Source organism: Macaca thibetana, chromosome 12 (genome assembly GCF_024542745.1).
Source record: "Macaca thibetana thibetana isolate TM-01 chromosome 12, ASM2454274v1, whole genome shotgun sequence".
Taxonomy (NCBI): domain Eukaryota; kingdom Metazoa; phylum Chordata; class Mammalia; order Primates; family Cercopithecidae; genus Macaca; species Macaca thibetana.
The window spans coordinates 915,109-932,862 of record NC_065589.1 but is presented as its reverse complement, the minus strand read 5'-3'; the positions used below and the strand labels follow the sequence as shown (position 1 = coordinate 932,862).

Here is a 17,754-nt window from a genome sequence, read left to right as displayed (position 1 = left end):
GTGTTTCCTTCTTAGCCCCACAGAGATGATTTTTTAAAATTATTAATTCATTTTTTTACTAGATGGAGTTTCGCCATGTTGCCCAGGCTGGACTTGAACTCCTGGGCTCAAGCAATTCTCCCTCAGCCTCCTGAGTGTCTGGGACTACAGGTGCACACCAGCACGCCTGGCTCTGAGATAAGTTTTTATCAGCAGTGGAGCGAGGGTGATCATGGGCACTGCTGATTGGGTTGTCGGTGGGTGACAGCCACCACTACCCCAAGACACAGGGTTTATCGTCCTTGCCAGTGCGTGGAGAAGCTGCCGGAAGCCCAAAGGTGGGCACAGGGCGAACCTTGTGGTCTGACCCCTGAATCTCTGCTTCTCACTGTGGTGTGCAGCCACCAGCCAGCCTCTTGCCTGCCACACAGGCGGCCCTCTCTGTTGTCACTGCTGTGCGGTGGCATTCCACTGGACCCCTGCTATGGACTGGCAGTGTTTCCCACGTGCCTGCCACGTGCCGCGCGGTTCCATGGTGCATGTTGTCCATCTTTCTGGGCTCCAGGGAGTGGCTGTGAGGGAAGGGCCCAGGCACCGGTGCTGGAAGGGCTGAGTTGCCGCGCTTGTGGCCCTTCCGGTGCTCTCGGCAGCACTGGTTGTCATCAAACCTTTGAATTTCTGCCTTTCTGGTAATTGGAAAATGACTTGTCTTGTTTAACTTTGCATTTTCTGGATGACTTATGGGGGTCAGTGTCTTCATATGTTTGTCAGACCTTCTTTTTGCCCCGTGACTGACTTGTTCATGTGTTTTGCCCATTTTGAGGAGGTTGTCGGGACATTTCACTCTCCAGTAAATGTGGCCCTTGGCGTTACTGAGTCCTAAGAGGTGTGTGTTGCCCCAAGTGGAGCTGATGGATGAGGGAGTCGGTGCCTGTGGTGTGGGACTGACCCGCTGCCTCCTGCCAGTGGGCTCGTGGCCTGTGGGGCCATCTGGCCATGAGCACTTCTCTCTGTCTGCCATGACAGGGGGGACAGGCCCCACCTCGGACACAGGCTGGGGCTGCATGCTGCGGTGTGGACAGATGATCTTTGCCCAAGCCCTGGTGTGCCGGCACCTAGGCCGAGGTGAGTCACAGCCTTGGGGAGGGCGCATGGCCCGGTGTTCTCAGGAAGCAGAGGGGACTGGGGGGTCAGGGCTTTTTAGAGCAGGTCACAGGTAAAACACAAAGTAGAAATTGAGGTTTTCTTGAATAATGAGCCACTTGTTTTTATTGATTTAAAAAACTGACTTTAAAGAATGCTGATAAATCAGCCTGGGCAACATGGCAAGACCCCGTCTCTACAAAAAATATAAAAATTAGCCAGGCGTGGTGGCTCCTGCCTGTAGTCCCAGCTACTCAGGAGACTGATACGGAGAATTGCTGGAACCCGGGAGATGGAGGCTGCAGTGAGCTGAGATTGCGCCACTGCACTCCAGCCTCTGCAACAGAGTTAGACCCTATCTGGAAAAAAAAAAAAAAAAAAAAGATGAATGCTGATAAATGTTTTAAATTGCTGAAACTGTTTTCTCTACAGATTTGTTTTGATAACTTGGCATATATGTATTTGAAATCCTGGAGAACATGGGTTTTTACTTTTAAAAGATTCTGGTCGGGCATGGTGGCTCACGCCTGTAATCCCAATACTTTTTTTTGCCGAGACGGGTGACCTTGTGATCCAAGGTCAGGAGATCAAGACCATCCTGGCCAGCATGGTGAAACCCCATCTCTACTAAAAATACAAAAATGAGCTAGGCGTGGTGGCACACGCCTATGGTCCCAGCTACTTGGGAGGCTGAGGCAGGAGAACCGCTTGAACCCGGGAGGCGGAGGTTACAGTGAGCCGAGATTGCACCGCTGCACTCCAGCCTGGGTGAGAGAGCGAGACTCTGTTTCCAAAAAAAAAAAAGAAATTCTGAAAAAGGTTTGGATGCCATCTGTATCTTGAGTGAAAGTGAAGACTTGTTTCTTGTTTCTCATATTTACGGTAGAGCATACCTGTAATTTTTTTTCCAATAGATTGGAGGTGGACACAAAGGAAGAGGCAGCCAGACAGCTACTTCAGCGTCCTCAACGCGTTCATCGACAGGAAAGACAGTTACTACTCCATTCACCAGATAGGTGGGAGGCTGCAGATTGTGCCAGGCCCCCCCCGGGCTGTTTGGAGAGGGTGGAGTGGTCGGTGGAGTGGTCGGTTTCCCGTAAGAGATTTTCTGGTGTTGTGGGATGTGGAGCAAGAGGCTGTAAACCTGTAAACACTGCCTCTGACGGCCTGTACACTGCTGTCACATCACCCCCGTGGCATCCCACGTCACCCCCGTCCCACCCCGGCCCAGACCCTGGGCCTTGGCCTTCCGGCTGTCCATGCGGCTTGCAGTGCCTGGTGCTCGGCACGGCCTGGGGAAATTGGCCTCACCCCATCAGTGAATGTGAATGCTCAGATTGGCATGGAGCGAGTAAAGAGGAGCTGGCCTTTCTTGCAGGCAAGGCCGGCTTTTGAGCCTGTGTTTTCACTTACAGAAGGAAGTGGTCCCTTCATTTCCGGCTTCTCCCCTTTTCTAAGTTCATAGCGAAGGACAGTCCCCGAGACCTTGTTTGTCCCTTTACACCTCCCCCAATCTTGTTGGGGCATGCTTCCATCTGAGGCTGGGTAGGGTGCTGTCCAGGCCTTCCTGTGATGTCTCCTGGCACCACGTGCCACCAGAGGTCAGGGCTGGGGGCATTGGGATGGTCGGGGCGGGTGTGTGTCGCTAATCTGGATCTGTTCCCTGCAGCGCAAATGGGAGTTGGCGAAGGCAAGTCCATAGGCCAGTGGTACGGGCCGAACACTGTCGCCCAGGTCCTCAAGTATGTACTGAACTTCCATTGCCGGGCACGGGGCAGCAGGGATGTTCCCTGGGGGTTAAATTCTCCTTGAGTTTTTATGGCTACAGGAAATAAGGGGTCTCTAATTATTTACTTCAGGGCTCTCGGAAGGTTGCCCAGAGGTGACTATGCCAAGTGGTCTTGTGAATGGGAATTTATGTTTTCTAATAAAATGAACACCATAGTCCCTTGTTCTTTGTCTGCTGCATGGATCCACCTGTAATGGTGGCTTCTGATGGGGTGGGCTGCTGAAGCTGGTGGGCAGCTGAAGCTGGTCTGCAGCCATCTGTGCAGGTGCCGGGCCCTTCCACCTCTGCGGGCTTGTTGGAGGCTGCCCTCTGCGGGCCTTGCCACCTGCGTTTCTCACGTTACCCGGAGACTCCCTGCAGCCTCGGAGACTCCCTGTAGCCTCGCTCGCCTTCCCATGCACATCAGCGTCTGAAAGTGCTCTCTGCACCTGCTCCGCACCTGCTTCCTCTCGCGCCTCACTCGGCCCCGTTGCCTGCTTCCCTCTGCGGCTTCCCCGCTCCCGCCCCCCAGATTCCTCTGAGATGACCCTCCTGGCAGTTCCAGAAACTTGCCTGTGGTTTCAGCTTTGTGTCCACTCTTCATTCCTCTTGATCCATCCGGGGTCATTTGGTCTGATTCCAGGTGTCCCGGCATCCCAGCATTTTTGGGGAGGCTCTGGCCGGTTCCCCCAGGACCTGCCCCCTCAGGGTCTCCTCCCTACTGGTCCAAGGGCCAGCGTCTCCCCAGCCTGTCTCCAGCCATGGTCGCTTGAAGCCTCTCCTGCATCTGCCTGTTCTTTATCCCCTCGAGGTCCTCAGGCACCCCACGCTCCACGCTCCTGAGATGGCCCTGTCTCCCCTCACCCACAGCTCGCTCCTCAGCACGGCAGTCACTGCCTCCACCCAGCTTTCCTGTCAGGTTCCTTGGGGTCCTACCCAAGTCCATCTCTCCCACATCCCACGTCACCCGCGTCCACGTCACCGGTCTGCTCCTCCGTCTCCTGGGTCTGCTCCCACGTCACCGGTCTGCTCCTCCGTCTCCTGGGCCCACCCTGTGTTCGTCCCACGTCACCGGTCTGCTCCTCCGTCTCCTGGGCCCACCCTGTGTTCGTCCCACGTCACCGGTCTGCTCCTCCGTCTCCTGGGCCCACCCTGTGTTCGTCCCACGTCACCGGTCTGCTCCTCCGTCTCCTGGGCCCACCCTGTGTTCGTCCCACGTCACCGGTCTGCTCCTCCGTCTCCTGGGCCCACTGTGTTTGGCGTGGCACCTGCTGAGTCCCCACTGCGTGCCCTTCAGAGTCCTCTGTCCAGCAGCTCCCCAGGCCCCACTATACCCCCACTCACACTTCCTCTTGCTGCTGCCTGGAGTGGCCCCATCAAGTCAGTGCTGTTTCTCTGGAAACACCAGGCCACTCACCATGCTCACTGTTTCTCCTGGTTCCCTGCCCGCTCCCCGCCAGCTCCTGCCCCTGTTGCTGGATGATCCTCCCCAACCTGCAAGTGCTGCTGCACCCAAGCACACAGACGGCTTCCACAGTTACACCTGCAGGGCTGATTTGTCCCTGGACTCCAGGCTCAGGTCCAGCTGCTTATTCTGCATTTCCACCTGGGTGTCTGTGGTGCATGGTGACCTGACAGCCAGAGCTCGTGCTGGCCCCAGCCTGCTTCTCCCACAGTGGTCCTTCAGGTGTTCAAACCAAAATCTGGGATTGTTCTAGACCCCTCTTTCTTTTTGAGATGGAGTCTCGCTCTGTTGCCAGGCTGGAGTGCAGTGGCGTGATCTCAGCTCACTGCAACCTCTGCCTCCTGGGTTCAAGTGATTCTCCTGCTTCAGCCTCCCGAAGTACCGGGATTACAGGCGTGAGCCACCGCACCTGGCCAGGACTCCTCTTTCTTTTTTCTTTTTTTTTTTCGAGACAGAGGATAGCTCTGTAGCCCAGGCTGGAGTGCAGTGGCGCGATCTTGGGCTCACTGCTACCTCCGCCTCCTGGGTCCCGGTTCAGGCAGTTCTCCTGCCTTAGCCTCCCAAGTAGCTGGAATTACAGGCATGCACCACAATGCCCAGCTAATTTTTGTATTTTTAGTAGAGATGGGATTTCACCATGTTAGCCAGGCTGGTCTTGAACTCCTGACCTTGTGGTCCACCCGCCTCGTCCTCCCAGAGTGCTGGGATTACAGGCGTGAGTCACCAAACCCGGCCAGTTCCTCTTTCTTTCAATGGGCCGTTCAGAATATGTCCAGACTCTGACCAGCGTTCATCCTTTAACTCCCTGTGCTGGTCCAAGCCCCATCTTCTTCCTTCTTGTTGATCTTCCTTCTCTCTTTGTCATCCTAGAGTCTCTTTAGCAAATAACAGCAGAGTCATCTGCATCAGACACATTGGCCACTGCTCTGCCCTGAACTGCCCTGGCGCTTCGCTGCTGACTCAGGCGGGGTGCTCTACCCCACCTCCCTGGCATGACACCTTGTGCTCCGGGGACACCCCAGCCTCGGGGCCTTTGCACGTGTGGTCCCTGGCACTTGGACCCTGCTCCCCCCACACCTGCCTGGGTTGCGCCCCATGTCTGCGCAGGTACCCTTTGGCACCCAGGGGTAGCTACGTTAGTAGCGCCACTCCCCGTTCCTGCGTTACTGTTCTCTGCAGTGCCGACCACCGGCCCACGTGGCTGTTGCTTCCTTGTTTGCCCTTCGCCAGGTCAGCTTTGCCAGTGCCGCTGTGTCCCTTGTGTGTGGATGCATCTTCAGCGCTGCAGCTGGGCCGGAGGTGGGAGGAGGAAGGTGGTGTGGGGATGGGGCGGGGAAGCAAGCTGTCCTCCCATCTTCTGCACTGCAGCTGGGCTGGAGATGGGAGGAGGGAGGTGGCGGAGTCGGGGGTGGGGGTCAGACTGTCCTCCCAGTAGTCCCCTTTGGGCTTGAGCATTGGGAGGGCCTGTGTGGCCATCCCAGTCCCGTGCTCCACCCCACCCAACTCCCCTCCACAGGTCTTCCATTCTGCTCCCAGGAGCACCAGGGCCTTGCTGCCTCGGGGCCTTTTCTGTTGTTTTACCTTTTGTTGAGGTCCTCTGACCCCACCTCCACCAGACCCAAGAGGAGATCAGAGTCCCATTAGACTTTTGGCTGCAGAATCTGCTCTTCCTGCGGCCACGGTTCCTCCTCACTGGTGTGCACAGTCATGCTCCCCACTAAGCTGCAGGTTTCTCTGCAAGGACTCAGGTTCCTTGGTTGTCAGCTCAGCGTGTTTGGTGGAAAGGAGAGTAGAGCAGAGCATGAAGGTGCTGGGAGGCCTTGCTCAAAGTTGGCAAAACTCACAGTGTCTCAGAGCTGGGTTCATGTTCTAGTTCTTGCCTCTGTGCCAGTGAGACCAGGAAACCAGGCTGCTCAAAACCCTCTTGTGTGTGCTCTCTGTGGAGACTGGGGCAAGGGCAGGCCCCCTGGGCCTCAGGTGAGAAGAAGCAGATTTACTCTGGGCTTTCTTCCTGTCTGTGGCATTGGCTATGCCCCGGACTTTAGGAACCTTGGCCCTTCTCATCCAAGAAGCACCTCTAACGCGACACTGCTTCCCACAGCTGTCACTGCAAAGATGAGACGTCTTTGAATTGTACAAAAGCTTATGGTCATTCTCCTGCTCTCTGTAGGAAGCTTGCTGTCTTCGACACGTGGAGCTCCTTGGCAGTCCACATAGCAATGGACAACACCGTTGTGATGGAGGAAATCAGTAAGTGGCTCAGGGTTTCTGTGGACAAGAAAGTTGAAATTATGGGCAGCACGTGCACTTCCTCGCCTGAGTCTCCACAGGAGCCTCGGCGAGTGTTGTCAGTCGCCCCGTGCCGTGCTGGAGCTCCGTGGGGCCCGCATAAGCCAGATGCACAGTGGCCCCGCTGTCCTCTCCTGGTGGTCATACCAAGAGAGGAGCGCCCAGGCTCTCTGGAGGCCGAGACTGGGTATCTCACGTCAGGTTTTGTGTCTTGGTTACAAATCATTTGTGAAGGCGTGCTGTACTCAGGCGCCCTCGTGTGGGAATTCTGGTGAAGTTCTGTTGCGTGCCTTGATGTGCCACAGATGCAGCAGCCCTCTGGCTGTACCATCTCGAAAGGCGTGTCGTGAAGGCAGAGCTCTTTTCAGCTTTCTGGAAGAAAGAAAGGTCTGCTGCAACCCTGAAGGAATCCAGGCGTGGCAGCGTTTACCTCGAGGAGGAAAACTGTGGCTCAATTTTAACAAATGGGCTCATTGAGTGAGTTCCAAATTCATGTTTCACCTTCCATGATGTAGCCAAGCTGAGAACTCTTAAAAATGCCTCACCACCTTCTTTTACTCGGGGCCACCTTTTTCCCAAGGAACTTCTCAAAACGCCCTCAATTGCAATTTTATTGAAGTTCTACAGGTACACTATTGCCTTGAATCCAGTTTTCCTTAAGAAAGAGCTCATTTAGGCCGGGCGCGGTGGCTCACACCTGTAATCCCAGCACCTTGGGAGGCCGAGGCGGGTGGATCATGAGGTCAGGAGTCCGAGACCAACCTGGCCAACATGGCAAAACCCCGTCTCTATTAAAAATAAAAAAACTAGCCGGGCATGGTGGTACGCGCCTATAGTCCCAGCTACTCGGGACGCTGAGGCAGAAGAATCGCTTGAACCTGGGAGGCGGAGGTTGCAGTGAGCCTTGATCACGCCACTGCACTCCAGCCTGGCGACAGAGTGAGACTCCGTCTCAAAAAAAGAAAGAAGAGAAAGACCTCATTCAGAGTCACAGATTCACAGTGGGAGTGGGTCCTGCCCTGTGACTGGGTGTGCCAGGTCACCGCACAGGTGTGTGCTGGGTCACAGACGCACCCCTTCCCTGCCTCTCTGTTTGATGCAGTGTGCCGCGTGTCACTGTCCGTCTTCACTGAATGTGCAGTGTGCCGCCTGTCACTGCCCATCTTTTGGATGCTTGATGGTCCCACCTTTGGCCAGTGGCCACCTCAGTCTGGCGATGTCTTTTGCTGTGTTGTGGCGTTTTCTGGGTTAAGCAGATGCTGCAGGTGCCTCTGAACGTTCCCTGCCTAGCCCTGGAATCAGTCTGGCTCCTCTGAGTGGGGAGTGGTGCTGAGAAACCTCAGTCCAGGTGCCGGGCATGCTCCGTGCTCCTGGAGTGTCTTCCCCATCACTTCACCCTCCAGCTGATGAGTTCTCCGGACTCACGGGTGTGTGTAGGTGGAAGGGGTGGGAGCAAGGAAAGAGGTTGCTGAGGAGGCCCGGAGGGAGCGGGTTCCGGCTGTGCTGGCACTAGCCAGGCTGGTGGGCTGCGCGGGTGTGGGCTGCGTGGGTACAGGCTGGCGGGCGGGTGCGGGCTGGTGGGTGGGTACGGGCTGGTGGGCTGTGCGGGTGCGGGCTGACTGGCTGCGTGGGTACAGGCTGGCGGGCGGGTGCGGGCTGGTGGGTGGGTACGGGCTGGTGGGCTGCGCGGGTGCGGGCTGACTGGCTGCGTGGGTACAGGCTGGCGGGCGGGTACGGGCTGGCAGGCTGCAGGCACTTTTATTTCTGTGATTTTCCTCTGAAGTGCACATGGCTTTTTCTCGTACTGTTCTGTGTGTGTGCTTTATTTCACAATAAAACAAATTAAGTATGCATAGAAAATATGTCTTTTTTCTCTTGGTGGCAAGATTATGAAAACATTTTCTTATGCTTTTCTATATTTTCCAAGTTTGAATTTCAGTGTAAGTACCTGGCTTTGTAATGCCCTTTTTCTGTTACACAATCATAATTTGCTTGCTTGTGGGAGCACTTTTGCGCAGCTGTGCTTGGTTAGTGAAAGCGTGTCTCCCTTTCTAGGAAGGTTGTGCAGGACCAGCGTTCCCTGTGCAGGAGCCACTGCGTTTCCTGCAGATTCCGACCGGCACTGCAACGGATTCCCTGCGGGGGCTGAGGTCACCAACAGGCCGTCGCCGTGGAGACCCTTGGTGCTTCTCATCCCCCTGCGCCTGGGGCTCACGGACATCAACGAGGCCTACGTGGAGACGCTGAAGGTGCATCTTGCCATGCGGCGCTTGCCCTGGGTCCTCGTTCCCTTCTCCCAGTTTTTAGTCACTTTCAGTGCGTCATCGTCATGTGGCCGTTTGTGCAGCCAGCTCTCGGGGGAGGGGTAAACGACCATGGTTTACACCATTTCCCAAGGGGTGGGTGGGCGTGAGGCACGTCCGTCAGGAGACATGCTGCTCTACTTCTACAAGTGTCAGGGCGAATGTCGAGAATGAAAGCATGAGGCACTTGTTGTAGGGGGTCCTCGGAACCAGGTGCCACTCCTTGGCCTGACAGGGAACCCTGCCCCTCCCAGGTCTCCACTGTGCCCTAGGCATGCCCGCCCCACTCCCCCACAGCCCTCTTGGCCTGAGCTCCCTTTGGAGGGTGGGTTGGCCTGTGGTGAAGAGACTTGTGGGCTGGGCTTGGGGATGGGCGGGGCTCTGTGAGGAACTCCAGCCACAGACTCTCCCCCATGTCATGAAAGTAAAAGGGGGCCAGGCCCGGTGGCTCACGCTCGTAATCCCAGCACTTTGGGAGGCCGGAGCGTGCAGATCACGAGGTCAAGAGTTCGAGACCAACCTGGCCAACATGGTGAAACCCCGTCTCTACTAAAAACACAAAAATCAGCTGGGCGTGCTGGCACACACCTGTAGTCCTAGCTACTCAGGAGGCTGAGGCAGGAGAATCGCTTGAACCTGAGAGGCAGAGCTTGCAGTGACCCGAGATTGTGCCATTGCACTCCATCCTGGGTGACAGAGTGAGACTCCATCTCAAAAAAAAAAAAGAGCAGAAGGGAAAACCATCCTTTCTTCAGTTAACTCAAATTTTAGACTGAGGAGTCACATTTGTATGGAACTGAAATGTAGCTTTCTGTTAAAATTTTTCAGTTGTCTGAACTTGGCCCCTCCCTCCAGCCTTCTGCCCACCCTGTTGTGTCCCTGCTGCCCCCGCACGTGGGCCCCATCTCCATCGCTTCTGCCCTGTCAGGTCAAAGCACTCAGCAGGGCCGCCTCCCCCACCCCTGCTCACATCTCCTGCCAGCCCCCCTCACTCCCAGCCTCCCCAAAGCCCACCTCCGACATGAAGCTTCCCTGGGCCGAGCCTGCAGGTTAGGTTTCTTGCACCTGTAGGATGTCCCGTGGTCTTTCCTGGACAGTAAGTTCTTTGGGACCTTGTCCCCTCCTGTCCCCTCTTGTGTCACCCAGTTGGGTCTCAGCAGGCCCTTGGGCCCCCTATGGCAGTGGGTGGGGGGACCGTCTGCTCCCGCCTGGGACCTGTGCTCAGCTTCCCGCCCCTCCACAGCACTGCTTCATGATGCCCCAGTCCCTGGGCGTCATCGGAGGGAAGCCCAACAGCGCCCACTACTTCATCGGCTACGTTGGTGAGTCGGGTTCCCACCGTGTCCCTGTGGGCCTGTGCCCTTTAAGGGCATTCTGTGAGCAGGTCCCACACGCCAGGTGGTCACTTGAGGCCACCAGTAGAAAAGCAGCATGCTCTGAGTGGGGGGGTTCACGTGCAGCCTGGCCACTGGCAGCCTCCTGCATACCCCGTTCCCTGATGGTCCCATGCCCTCTGCTCCCTCCCCTCCTCCTGCCCGCTGCTTCTCAGCATGATGTGGGTACAGTGGGTCTGAAACGCGGCCACCTCTGTCCCTTTCCTCTGCTGGCTCGGCCGCCCATCTGCCTGCCTGCCTCGTCCTCCCATCTGCCTGCCTGCCTCGTCCTCCCAGGTGAGGAGCTCATCTACCTGGACCCCCACACCACACAGCCGGCCGTGGAGCCCACTGGCAGCTGCTTCATCCCGGACGAGAGCTTCCACTGCCAGCACCCGCCATGCCGCATGAGCATCGCGGAGCTCGACCCGTCCATCGCTGTGGTACGTGGCGGTCTCCTGAGCACTCAGGCCCGTATTCCCAGTCGTCTTGTACTGAATGCTGTTTGGGAATGACGAAGAAAATCAGATTTTTGCATTTTGGTTTTTTTTCAACGTGTTGGGATGAGTATTGCGTTCACGGGGTTGGGATTCTGAAGGGCACAAGAGCCTGAACCGTGTCCTCGCACCTTCACGTCCCTCCCCCAGGCACCACCTCCTGCGCAGCCTTCATGGCCTTCGAGTGGCCCGGAGAGGGTGTGTCTGGGCGTGAGCGTGTGTGGGCACATGCTGAGTGTGCGTGGATGAGTATGAGCCATGGTGTGTTCCCCTCACACCTACATTTAAACACGCGGGTGGCTCCTCCACCCCCTCCTGTACTCCCTTCCTCACACCCACACAGACACACGGGCGGCCCCTCCACCCCCTCCTGCGCCCTCTTCCTCACACCCACATTTAAACACGTGGGTGGCCCCTCCACCCCCTCCTGTGCCCCCTTCCTCACACCCACACAGACACACGGGCGGCCCCTCCACCCCCTCCTGTGCCCTCTTCCTCACCCCCACGTTTAAACACACGGGCGGCCCCTCCACCCCCTCCTGCGCCCTCTTCCTCACACCCACGTTTAAACACGCGGGCGGCCCCTCCACCCACTCCTGTGCCCCCTTCCTCACACCCACGTTTAAACACACGGGCGGCCCCTCCACCCACTCCTGTGCTCCCTTCCTCACACCCACGTTTAAACACACAGGCGGCCCCTCCACCCCCTCCTGCGCCCTCTTCCTCACACCCACGTTTAAACACGCGGGCGGCCCCTCCACCCACTCCTGTGCTCCCTTCCTCACACCCACACAGACATACGGGCGGCCCCTCCACCCCCTCCTGCACCACCTTTTGTTTTCCGTAGGCTCTGACTTGATCTCTCTGGGGGATTTCCTAAGAACGAGCTTCCCTGTTTCTTCATTTTGATTACCTAGTTGTGATTTTTGGTGTGTGATTTATGCAGACCTGCCTGCCCTCAAATATATTTGATGGTGAAAGAGACCAAAGAAAAACCCCTAGAAATCATGAATGACAGTGACATGCTTAGGGGAGCAGTTAACTGAGTCAGGGGCTCTGTTGTGGATGCTCTGCCCCGTTTAGGAGGAAGAAGGCAGATCTGGGCCTGAAATGGCACAGTCTCTGAGCTGTGGCCCAGCCCCAGAGCGCACACCACACTCTATGTACCTGCTGGGCAGGGTGGCAGGAGTGGGGAACATGGGCTAGAGCTCTGTGGCTCACACTTTTTTTTTTTTTTTGAGACGGAGTCTTGCTCTTGTCACCCAGGCTGGAGTGAGTGGCGTGATCTTGGCTCACTGCAAGCTCCGCCCCCCGGGTTCACGCCATTCTCCTTCCTCAGCCTCCCAAGTAGCTGGGACTACAGGCTCCCGCCACCATGCCTGGCTAATTTTTTGTATTTTTAATAGAGATGGGGTTTCACTGTGTTAGCCAGGCTGGTCTTGATCTCCTGACCTCGTGGTCCACCTGTCTCGGACTCCCAAAGTGCTGGGATTACAGGCGTGAGCCACCGCGCCCGGCCTGGCTCACACTTCTTACCAGAACCTAGTCACGAATACGTCGTCTAACTAGAATTAAGTATGTTTGTTACCATAAATGCAGCTTGGTGGTTTACAGTGATTGGCAGTCTCTGAGTCAGGTCAGGCTAGAGACGGGAGCGGACGCGTGAACATTGAGGAGTTGAGACCAAAGGGGCCGCCCGGTGGGATAACTGTCCTCACCTGTGAGGAGGAGGAACGTCCCCTGTCCCCCGGGGAGAGTGCTCCCACACAAGCCGGGGCCGCGGAAACGGCGTCTTCAGAGGAAGGGAGTGCCCAGTTTGAACTTCTCCCATTTCGTCTTTGTTTTCCCCGTTTCTTTTTCTTCCTGTGTTAACATCGGCACGTCTGGCAGCGTTAATCCCTAGTGACTGTCGTTACAGGCGGCTTCCTAGTGACCGTCGTTACAGGCGGCTTCCTAGTGACCGTCGTTACAGGCGGCTTCCTAGTGACCGTCGTTACAGGCGGCAGCTTTAAGGATGTGATTAGGGTGATCCTCGGCAGGTCCCCTGTCTCCTCAGCAGGAGGCTCCCCATGGCAGTTCTCAGTGGCCTTTGCCACCAGTTGCCACCAAGCTTCCAGGGAGATGCTGAGTGAAGGCTGAGACCCAGCGGCCCTGCCTCACAGTCGCACTTGGCCCTAACTCATAACCTGCCTCATTCCTGGAAGATCGGTGAGGCCTAACAAATGCACACCACATACCATCTCATGGGTGAATGAAGGCAGAGCAACATAGTGGAACCTGAGGGGAGCCGGGCACTGGTGCAGCAGGCCGTGCACAGGGCACCCTCGGGGCTCCCTTCCCGGCCCCAGGAGGCGAGACAGGCCGGAGTGTCCAGCACATGCATGCTGGGGGCCTTTGCTGCGCCACTGGCCGGGGGAACGGGAGCCCCTGCCTCTCTTCGCCGACTGCAGATGTGGGTGTTCTGCTCATAGTCATTTCGTTTTAGGGGTTTTTCTGTAAGACTGAAGATGACTTCAATGACTGGTGCCAGCAAGTCAAAAAGGTTTGTAGCCGCCCCACCACCCGCAGCCGAGCTGGACCGCCCAGGGAGACAGGCAGCGGGGTGTGCAGGGGCCGAAGGCCAGCGTCCGGGTCTCAGGCAGCCTCACGGGCGGGGGAGCTTTGTCCTGCCTGGCACAGCTGTGCGGCTGAACGGGGTGGGGTGTCCTGGATTGCCCACCTGGCAACACGGTTAACAGCCCTGGGGACGGATGTTGCGTGTTGACTTTAGAATGAGATTTCCAGTGTCCTCATCCGTCTCCTGTTGAGATGGGGGTGGTGATGGGGTGCCGAGCTGCGCTGGCTGAGTGCGTGTGGCCCACCCCCCTCTGCCATCGTGGTCAGACTGTGTGTTGATCGCCACACTGGGTCCTCATGTAGCTGTTAGTGTGGAAGCTGCCTCTGTTCTCATCAGTGAAGTGGAATGACAGGTTTGGCCCCTTTCTCTTGGCTGCAGCAAGCACTGGGGTGAGGCTGCCCCTAATGACCATGTCTCACTAACAGCTGTCTCTGCTCGGAGGCGCCCTGCCCATGTTTGAGCTGGTGGAGCAGCAGCCTTCACACCTGGCCTGCCCCGATGTCCTGAACCTGTCCCTAGGTGAGAACTGCGGCTGCAGGGCCAAGTCCAGGTGGGGTCCCTCGGAGGTGGGGTCCCTCGGGGGTGCGGTCTGTGCCTTTGCTTCCCCAGTCCTGGCCCCCTTGGTTTTGACTATTAAGGTGTGTGTGAGCCTCAACTGTGAGCACTTGGCAGTGGTTTGCCTGTGAGACCAGGGGCAGAGTGGAGCGTCCTCTCCTCCAAGCCTGCGCCCAGCAACCCGGGACCCCCCTCGCCTTCCCCACCCGCGCTGCCTGCCCAGGGCACTGTGGAGCTGGGCGTGCTCCCATGGGGTCCGCACGGCTCTGGAGCAGACAGAACACACACTCTGTGATGACGCAGTCCTGGGTGGGGGACTCGTCCACTTGGGCACCACTGGCCATGGGTGGCGTAGACCGCTTGGACATGGCTAACGTGCCGAAGGATCCGGCCTGGGCTCGCGCAGTGAAGCGAGTGTGTGGCCGCGAGCTTGTCGTCCTCGTACCTGTCTCACCGTGAGAAGCTCTACAAGGCAGTGACAGTGGAACCACTCCTGATGACCACGAGGGTCAGGGTGCAGCGTGGGAGACACAGGACAGAGGCCCCCTCAGGCCTGAGATTGTGCCCGCCGCCCCCGTCTTCCTCACCCTGCCCCGCTCCTCTTCCCTGCTCCCTCCCCCCATATTCGCAGGTCTCCACAACCCTGGACCTTTTCACAGCTGCTTGGGGACAGCTGTCTGTGGGCCCCTCAGGGTGGGGCTGCAGAGCAGGTGCTGCTCAGTCTGCCCCATGCCACGGGCACTTGACTCACACGGAAGTAGCCCACCTGAGATGCCTGATGAGCTATGTCCTGTTCCTTCTAGATTCTTCTGATGTAGAGCGACTGGAAAGATTCTTCGACTCAGAAGATGAAGACTTTGAAATCCTGTCCCTTTGAAAATCCTGGGGTCGGGGGTGGCACCTGTGAGAGCCTGGGGCTCCTGGTGCCGCCGCACTTCATCCATCCCGCCCGCTCGCCTGCCGAGGGCCGCGCCCCGTGCTGCCTCCCCCCAGAGGGCCACCCGCTCCGCTCGTGGACTGAGGCTGCGCTGCCCGGGAGGCCTTACTGCTTGGTGTCCGACTGCCCAGCTCAGAGTGCCCGTCAGGGCCTGTGCATCTGCACACGGAGCCGTCTGTCAGGAGCTTCCAGAGCGTTCTCTGGACACTGCCAGCCCCGCGTTAGCGCCTGGGCCTCAGTCCCACTTGCTCCCAGGCGCCGGTTCTGTGGTTGGTTTGGAATTAAAGTCCTGTTTGAAGTTGTCAGACACAGACATGAATTTCTGGGGCGCCTCCTGAGTCAGTCTCAGAAGACCTGTGCAGGCCGGCGTGAGAGGAGCAGCAGCCACGCTGCGGCCCCACGCCCAAGGACCGGGCTGCTCTCGAAGGGGGCGCCCATGGCTGTGTCCTCTGCCCAGCCTGGTTACCAAGGGCGACCTCAGTGGGAGATGAGGTCGGAGGAACAAAGGCAAAGGTTGCTTTGGGGAGAGAAGTATTCAGGAAGTGGGTGTGTGGGAAACCTGAAGATGGCGTGCAGAGGACACGGCGTGGGCAGCCTGGGCAGAAGGGCGGCTGGCTGTCCTGGGGCTGTTGCTAGAGTGCCTGTCCTCAGAGTGTCCCTTTCCAGGGCTCTGGCATTCTGTGGTGGCTTCCCCAGGTGTGGCGAGGGGTGGGGCGGGGCCTCCACCTGTGACAGTCGGGCTCGGGGGTGGACAGTGTGCTTCTCCTAGGAGCCTTCCCTGTGTCCTTGCCTTGCTGAGAATTGCCCTCCTGTGTCACTGAGGTGTTAGGTGGTTTAGGGCCCAAAGGGGAAAACCACCCGAGCCTTGTGGTGTGTGATGGGCAGACATCACAGGGTGGCATCCTCTGGTGGCATTTCCGGAACCTCAGCCCTGATTCCAGAACCCACCACCGCCTGACCCTGTGTAACCTGCTGTCCTGGGTCCCGGAGTGCACTCCGCCCCGCTGCTGTGCTGCCTTCCTGGGGAAGTGGCTTTGCCCCACTAGGGAATGTAAACAGGAGGGCTTGGGGAGCGTGGGCACGGCGAGCATGGGCACCTTTCTCATGAGCACCTACTGTGGCGTTGGCAGGACTTGCTGCTGCTGCTTGTATAGGTGTGGGGACCGGAGATCCCCTCAGGACACACGCCGCCCGCTCTGCAGTGAGTGGCCCACCTGGGTAGCAGAGGACACCATCCCCAGTCCCCCCCCAAGACATAGTTTATTTCCTCGTATCCTTTCTCCCTTGGGTGTAGTTGGGGTGGGGAAGGAGGGAAGGCTGGAGCGATCTTCATTCCTTGGGCTCTGCGTCTGAGTCCATGGTGCACCGCTGTGCTGGGAGCTGTGGGGGCCTGCTGTAGTGGGAGTGTGGAACACCTTGACCAAAGGGGAGCTTTTTCTTGTGTGTTTTGAAAAAGGCTTAATGAAGAGAATGTTGTTCATTCTTAGTAGTATAGTTTGCAATTCTTAATGGCAAATAATAAGTTTCAGTAGAAAACAAACCTTGTGTCTATTTTTTCCTCAAGTTATAATTGTGATTTCCAGAAAAAAACCAAGTGAATGTTTCAGCCCATAGCATCACGTAAAGGATGTGGCTGCCTGCGTGGTGGGCTGTGGGAGCCTGAGCAGGTACGTCCCCAGCCCTGGCAGGCGGCCTGTCCTGCCTGTAGCCTGGCTGTCTGTGAGCCGTGACATCCGCCCTCTCATACAACCCTAGAAGGAAAAAGTGCAAGGAAACTAGGATTTTAGGAAAGTAAAATGGTTCCCATTCTTCAACAGGAGGAAGTTGCAGAAAGTGCCCTGAGTTGTAGGTTTGGCTCAATTTGAATCACAGCAAAGCCTTCCCCAAGCAAGCAGTGACTGGCCTGGCCTGTGGGAGGGCCATGTCTGGGACACAGCAGGGGGCTTGGTGAGGACATCGCTCACTCTGGCCAATGCGTCCCTGTGGGCAGTCCTGGTATAGGTGCGAAGGGCCCAAAGCCAGACAGGAGGGGGCACTGCTGGGGCCCTGGTGAGCTGGCTGAGGACTTGCAGCCTCTCAGATGCTCTTACTCGCTTCCTGTGGCTGCTCTAGAAGATGACCACATTCAGTGCCTGAAACAGCACAGCCTCTTCCAGACCCGGAGGGCAGAGAGCCACCTCGTGCTGTGGGCAGGGCTGCTCCTCTAGGGGAGAACATTGCTGTGTCTTTTCTAGCTCCTGGATGCCAGAAACTGCTTGGCTCATGGCGCTTTCTTCCAACCTCACAGCCAGCAACATGGCATCTCTCCAGCTTCTGTTGCTGGCATCTCACTTCCTGACTCGAACGGCCTGCCTCCCTGTTAGGCGGACCCCTGTGATGGGCCAGGCATGGTGGCACCAGCCTGTAATCCCAGCACTTTGGGAGGCTAAGGGGGGAGGATCACTTGCGCCCAGGAAAGAGAGGCTAGTGAGTCAAGACTGCACCACTGCACTCCAGCCTGGGCGACAGAGCCAGACCTCGTCTTAAGACAACAAAAAAAGGCCCCTGTGATGACACTGGGCCCACCTGGATAGTCCAGAAAGGTCTCCCATCTGAAGGTTCCTCACCCAGGCCCGTCCCACAGCCCATGGCAATGCTTACCCAAGTGAAATCCTTTTGTTTTGCCTGGATTTGTCTCTTGGCCACAGAAAGATACTGAGACCCACAGCTGCTGCCCCCACAGATGGGGGACCCTGCCTGCCTTCCACTCCAGCACACTGTATGCTGCTCTCTACCCAAAAAGTGCTCTGTGGGACAGATTCTACCAGGAGTGTCAAATCATTCCAAGT

The 17,754-nt window shown here is 57.4% G+C and overlaps 2 protein-coding genes across 15 annotated transcripts in view; one reads left to right on the top strand and one right to left on the bottom strand.

The window, feature by feature from the left end:
• ATG4B (autophagy related 4B cysteine peptidase) overlaps positions 1–15,231 on the top strand; it is a 102,431-nt gene extending 87,200 nt beyond the window's left edge. For both annotated transcript variants that reach the window (XM_050751979.1, XM_050751981.1), the window contains exons 5-14: positions 1,006–1,104; positions 2,037–2,138; positions 2,792–2,864; positions 6,526–6,605; positions 8,700–8,893; positions 10,191–10,269; positions 10,618–10,763; positions 13,303–13,359; positions 13,860–13,953; positions 14,793–15,231. In XM_050751979.1, the coding sequence (XP_050607936.1) occupies positions 1,006–1,104; positions 2,037–2,138; positions 2,792–2,864; positions 6,526–6,605; positions 8,700–8,893; positions 10,191–10,269; positions 10,618–10,763; positions 13,303–13,359; positions 13,860–13,953; positions 14,793–14,866 (998 nt within the window). In that variant the 3' untranslated portion in view covers positions 14,867–15,231. The remainder of the gene's footprint in view (positions 1–1,005; positions 1,105–2,036; positions 2,139–2,791; positions 2,865–6,525; positions 6,606–8,699; positions 8,894–10,190; positions 10,270–10,617; positions 10,764–13,302; positions 13,360–13,859; positions 13,954–14,792) is intronic.
• THAP4 (THAP domain containing 4) overlaps positions 1–17,754 on the bottom strand; it is a 691,437-nt gene that overhangs the window by 60,310 nt on the left and 613,373 nt on the right. Inside the window, exon 1 of one of the 13 annotated variants that reach the window (XM_050751961.1) lies at positions 11,633–11,642. The exons of 6 other annotated variants lie outside the window; for them this stretch is intronic. The gene's annotated coding sequence lies outside the window, so the exon portion shown is untranslated. Of the gene's footprint in view, positions 1–11,125; positions 11,136–11,180; positions 11,191–11,237; positions 11,248–11,292; positions 11,303–11,349; positions 11,360–11,520; positions 11,531–11,632; positions 11,643–17,754 lie in introns of those variants that run through there. 6 more of the 13 variants (XM_050751962.1, XM_050751963.1, XM_050751964.1 and 3 more) reach the window with 6 other exon arrangements.